Source organism: Protomyctophum parallelum (assembly GCF_964188405.1).
Source record: "Protomyctophum parallelum genome assembly, chromosome: 1".
Lineage (NCBI taxonomy): Eukaryota > Metazoa > Chordata > Actinopteri > Myctophiformes > Myctophidae > Protomyctophum > Protomyctophum parallelum.
In genome coordinates this window covers 107,955,780-107,961,175 of record NC_139697.1, presented here as the reverse complement: position 1 = coordinate 107,961,175, position 5,396 = coordinate 107,955,780, and the positions used below count along the sequence as shown (strand labels likewise).

Genomic DNA, 5,396 nt, shown 5'->3' with positions numbered 1-5,396 from the left:
TCACCAACAAAACATTTTTTATTTCTCTTCAATGTACAACAAAGGACATGTTTATCTCCTAGCGGTAGCGGTGCAGCTGCAGGGTGTTGCGTCTCTTCCAGGCCGCGCGGCGGGAGCCGCCGATGGTCATGTGGAAGCGGTGACCCTTGCCCAGGCCGCGGCTCTTCTTGCCCGCGGACGTCAGGCCGCGCATCTCGCGGTGCTTGTGCACCGCCTTGGTGATCCACTGGGTGTCGGGGTTGCGACGGATGGCCTTGTGGAACGTGTCGATCAGGATCACCTCGAAGAACTTGTAGGTGGAGTCTTCTCCCACCCAATAGGAGTTGAGCACGCGCAGACCGCCGCAGTGGCGCCCGGCACGCTCCTATTGGAGGAGAGGAAAAGTACAGTGTGAGTTACAACCAATCAGAGGACAGGAAAAACACGGTGTCAGTTATACCTCTCATGGAATAAATAAAAAATAAAATCTCAACACCGATAACGTAATGAGGTTTTAGGCCGACCAGCTGAAGAACTCATGACATTTCTGTGAGACCATTCGTGTTTCTGAAAGATGTTTCTATTCTATTGCTAGTTTTGATCACGTCAAATACTCTTTCATCTTAAAATAACTAATGACCGAAAATATAGCTGATCTACAAGCTAGACCTGCCATTCTCACTGCGCAGCAGCATGGAGTCACAGAAGACCTGCTGGTTTTCTCTGGAATCCAAATGAGTGAAATCAGTTGTGGCGAATGAGAACTGTAATCCATGCAAGGATGGATCAAATCTTTTTAAGCTTTTTATCAATGCCTAAGGAGGATAGGATTACAAAAACACCTCATCAGCAGCCCTCTACAACCAGCTAGTGCTGCACAATTAATCTGATTGAGATCTAGATTTTAGATTAATTTCTAAATGTGAGCCAGAATGGTGCAGCAATGGTTGGCTGTCCAATTAATTTTGTTATTCTTGTATGCATGTAGTAGTTATGACTCCAGGTGGCACATTTTTTATGTAGTAATGTTTAGCAACTACAGGGCAGCCATGCAACCAGCACGCCCCGATACAAAGAAATACACAATGTCAGTTACACTTCTATAGGAAGACAGGAAAAATACTGTCAGTTACACTTCTATAGGAAGACAGGAAGAATACTGTCAGTTACAAACACCTTGACAAGAACCTTCTAAAACCAGCACGCTCCTATAGAACCACAGGAATAACACAGAATGTCAGTTACACTCTTGCCCACCATGGGCTCTGTGGACAACCAGTTCCACACAGACAGTCCCATGGACAGTCCCACACAGACAGTCCCACACAGACAGTCCCATGGGCTCTGTGCACAACCAGTCCCACAAAGACAGTCCCCTGCACAGCTGCACTCCAGCGCCATTCAAATAAAGCTATGGGAAAATGAAGCCAACGGGAAATGGAATACTTTTCATCGGTTCAATATTTATAACACATTAAAGCACTTCCACAAAAACTAAATCTACAAATCTAATCTCATCTGCAAAAGTAGCAAAAGCTGAAAATCTACAAGCTCACACTGTCAAAATGTGACACACTGAGCTTGTAGATCTGCTATACAAATAGAGATTTGAAGATAGGTTTAGTGACCAGCAGCAGCGATTTGACTGAAGGAGGTCAGCTCGTAGCCACAATGAAACCACTACTACGTTTTGACAATACAGGTTTATATAATGTAGAATATAAGAACTATATTCTGTCGAAACGTGTGCAACAGTTTTTTACATCATTCTCCTACATCACAGGCTGCTGTTTCATCGTGTTATGCTGCGTTCACACAGGCAGATGCAGATATAAAGCTCTGTATATTTGTAAACCAGCTCAATGTTTTGTAACTTTGCATCTTCATGTTGATGGCTTCCAATTTCCATTCAAAATTAGCCGCAGTTTTGCAACTCTAGATATTTTTTTATAATGGATGAATCTAGAGTTGCAATACCCTCTATTGACACCTCATTCATACAAATTGCTTTTGCGATCTGCTTGTATTAAACGACATTAAACTCACCAACATTTCAGCTGTAGGGAAACCTTTAATTATCCTCTTTCAATCTGCAAAGGGTTTGTTTCATAAAAATCCACGTAGACATGTTATGATGAGCTACTTTCTGTCAATAAATTCTGTGCAGGTGATTCTTTTTTTTTTTAAAGTGTTTCAGTTTGGCAGCACTCATTTTTATTAAGTGGTCGCGCTGCTGCCTCCTGCATTATGTGCAAATTCTAAACAGGTGGTACGCAGGGCCGTTCAGTGACTTCGACAAGTGCTTCCGAACTCCAACACTTAGAAAAATAATCACCTGCACAGAATATTTTGACAGAAAGTAGCTCATAACATGTCTACACTCTACGGTGGATTTTTATGAAACAAAAGCTCTGCAGATTGAAAGAGGATAATTCAGCTGCAATGTTGGTGAGTTTAAGCAGATTGCAGATGCAGTTTGCAAATTGCAGCTAATTGAGAATTAACGTCTTTGCATCTGCCCGTGTAGAGTGAACACAGCAATAGAGATGGTAATAGCACTGGTTTTCCTTGAGCACAGAAACAAACAAACCTCTTCCTTGTTACGTTTAGTACCAACGATACGATGTCCTGTCTAGTCCCGTCTGACTAAACGATGTCCTGTCTAGTCCCGTCTGACTAAACAATACGATGTCCTGTCTAGTCCCGTCTGACTAAACAATACGATGTCCTGTCTAGTCCCGTCTGACTAAATGAACTGTAAAACTCTACAGTTTAGTTACAAAATGATCATTCCATCTTCAGTTCAGTCCACAGTACCAAACGCTACCAATGAACTAAATCTGAAAAAAAAAATCACGCTACTACTGTACACTATCCCAGGTTAGGGTCAGACTCACCTCAGCGGTGGACTGCAGGCTGTGTGTACGTCCACACTACTACTGTACACTATCCCAGGTTAGGGTCAGACTCACCTCAGCGGTGGACTGCAGGCTGTGTGTACGTCCACACTACTACTGTACACTATCCCAGGTTAGGGTCAGACTCACCTCAGCGGTGGACTGCAGGCTGCGGGCGAACTTGATCTGGTTGACTCCGTGGTGAACGGGCTTGCCGTAGGTGGCTCCCTTCGGCACGGGGCGTTTACGACCGCCACGGCGCACGCGGATACGGTAGATGACGTAGCCTGTTGGAACAAAAGAAAACATACGCTAATGACGTATCCTGTTGGAACAAAATAAAACATACGCCAATGACGTAGCCTGTTGGAATAGAACACAGTAACCCATGTAGGACCACATTCTACAAAATGTGTAGCCCAGCCTACAGACAGTAAACACTCACCCTGCTTGGCCTTGTACCCCAGTCTGCGGGCCTTGTCGGGCCTGGTGGGTCGGGGGGCTCTGTGGAGGTTGGACAGTTGGCGGTACTGCCAGCAACGGACTCGGAGCAGGAAACGCATCACGTCCGACTGCTTCTTGCGCCACAACTCCTGCATGTACTTGTACGCTCCCATCTTGGTTTATCTGCAGGAATAGACACATCTTCATCAGCATCATCCAAACGTCACCTTAAACGCTTAAACCAGTGGTCCTTGAGGGGGTTCCAGGTGGTCCCCAGCTAAATAGAGTTGGTAACCAAATGGACCCTAATTAGCCCTTAACTGTCGATTGTAAAATTAAACTCTAAAGTTACAATATTATCTGCATTTAGAAGTCTACACAATTATAGAATGTAGAAGAATCAACATTTGCCTGTCATCTCTCCTAAGGGCCGATTCATACTCCTATTTTACCGATGTTTCCGCCCCCCCCCGAACCTCAAATGACGTCACATTGTAGGCTCTACAGAGCCGAACCGACTTTTATTCGGCTCTAAAATAGGAGTATGAATCGGCCCTAATGGTACAAACATCAATACAGCATGGAATTGTGTACAAAATCTTATCCAACGACAAAATATTCTTTAGTTTTGGGTCTGCATTGCTGGCATTTTAAGATCGGCTATTCAAAAATAGCAGATATCAAGCTCCCAGCAGATATACAAGCTCACACTTTGTGCAAGCTTGTACATCTGGTATTTTTTTTTATTTTAATTAAAATTATTACTGCAAGAACCAATTCATAAAGTGACCAGCCTGCCTCCATTCACGTTCAGTTTAAACACAATCTCTCTAGACTGCTTTCTTTCCTTGCAAGACGTACAAAACCAAAGTATAAATGTTGTCATTTTGCACCAGATTTCAGCTATAGCTGCTGCAGCCCAATGGCAGCTTTTCATACATAAATCACAATACTACACATGAGCAGCACATCATATTAGTGAAATAAATACATTGTCATATTGTTATTGTATGCGAGAACTCTAGAAGTCATGCTTGTTCTGCCCAAACCAACTGGTGCGGTTCGGGGCTTAATAAACGTCAAAGATTTAAACAGTTTCAACTAAAGACAATATTTACATCAGTGCGAGCCGTGAGGACAGTTTAATTTAATCGATCATGTAAATAGTTTTAAGTTATTAACCTGAACATGCTTTATAGCCGGTTAGATACAGATATGTGGCCAACGTTAGCTTAGCTTCCTGCTAGGAGGCTGAGACGCTCCTCTGACTCTTAGGATTATGTTTAAAACTCAACGTTATTAATTCATAAACATATTTAGTGTAAAACGTGAAGGAAGCAAAAGCGCCCATTCTGTCACAGCATGAATAGTGTAGTTACGTTAGCACTGTGCTAACATCCACGGCTAACAACACAGCGGACATAAAGTGATAGTTTTAAATCTTCCACAACAAAAATATCTAGTTCATCCGGAGCGTCATTAAGTCCGTTAGTGATATATAATAATATTAAAGATGGATGGACAGTTTTAAAGTCTTTATTTCAACGGATTGTGTTTGATGTTGAAGGAATGAAAACACACAGCCTTACATGATGGATGACGTCACCACCGGAAAGAAAGAGCGAACCTACCCACAATGCTTTATGATGGCGTGATGACGTCACAGCGCTTCCTTCTGTGCTCCGCGCGTGTTCATGGGAAATGGAGTTGATTGACTGATGGAATGTATTTCTGTAGAATGGATACATTTATTTTATTTCACACAGTATGTAGAATTTTATGATGAATTCCTGTTCTGTTCTTTGACTATATAGAAGTGTCTAGTTGTACATCTCTAAATGTTTTGATGAATTGAACAAGGTGGACCCTCTTGTAAACAAGTGTAATGCTTAATTGGGTCGTCCACTCAGTCTTTGTATTGAGTTTGTGCTTGAAATGTACTGTAATTCTGCAAACTGTTAATACATATTTCAATCAATCAATCAATGGGTATAAAATAGCTCAAACTAGTGCTGGTTGTTTAGGCTATATACTATAATAGGACCCAGTGGGTCCGGGATGTTTAACGGAGCTAAT

The 5,396-nt window shown here is 42.5% G+C and overlaps 1 protein-coding gene across 1 annotated transcript; it reads right to left on the bottom strand.

Moving 5' to 3' along the window:
* On the bottom strand, positions 1-4,955 carry rpl15 (ribosomal protein L15). The gene is made up of 4 exons (XM_083775081.1): positions 4,910-4,955; positions 3,322-3,503; positions 3,027-3,163; positions 1-364 (listed from the first exon to the last, which is right to left on the bottom strand). The coding sequence occupies exons 2-4, from the start codon at positions 3,491-3,493 to the stop codon at positions 59-61; spliced, it is 615 nt and encodes a 204-aa protein (XP_083631207.1). The 5' UTR covers positions 3,494-3,503; positions 4,910-4,955; the 3' UTR covers positions 1-58.
* Positions 4,956-5,396: the final 441 nt, after the last annotated feature.

What these genes read in the sequence shown, in the direction of transcription:
- rpl15 (XM_083775081.1), bottom strand. Translation starts at nt 3,493, where the DNA reads ATGGGAGCGTACAAGTACATGCAGGAGTTGTGGCGCAAGAAGCAGTCG. An exon ending in GGGGTACAAGGCCAAGCAGG is followed by an intron (nt 3,164 to 3,321) that starts GTGAGTGTTTAC and finishes TTGTTCCAACAG; the next exon opens with GCTACGTCATCTACCGTATC. An exon ending in GCCTGCAGTCCACCGCTGAG is followed by an intron (nt 365 to 3,026) that starts GTGAGTCTGACC and finishes CTCCTCCAATAG; the next exon opens with GAGCGTGCCGGGCGCCACTG.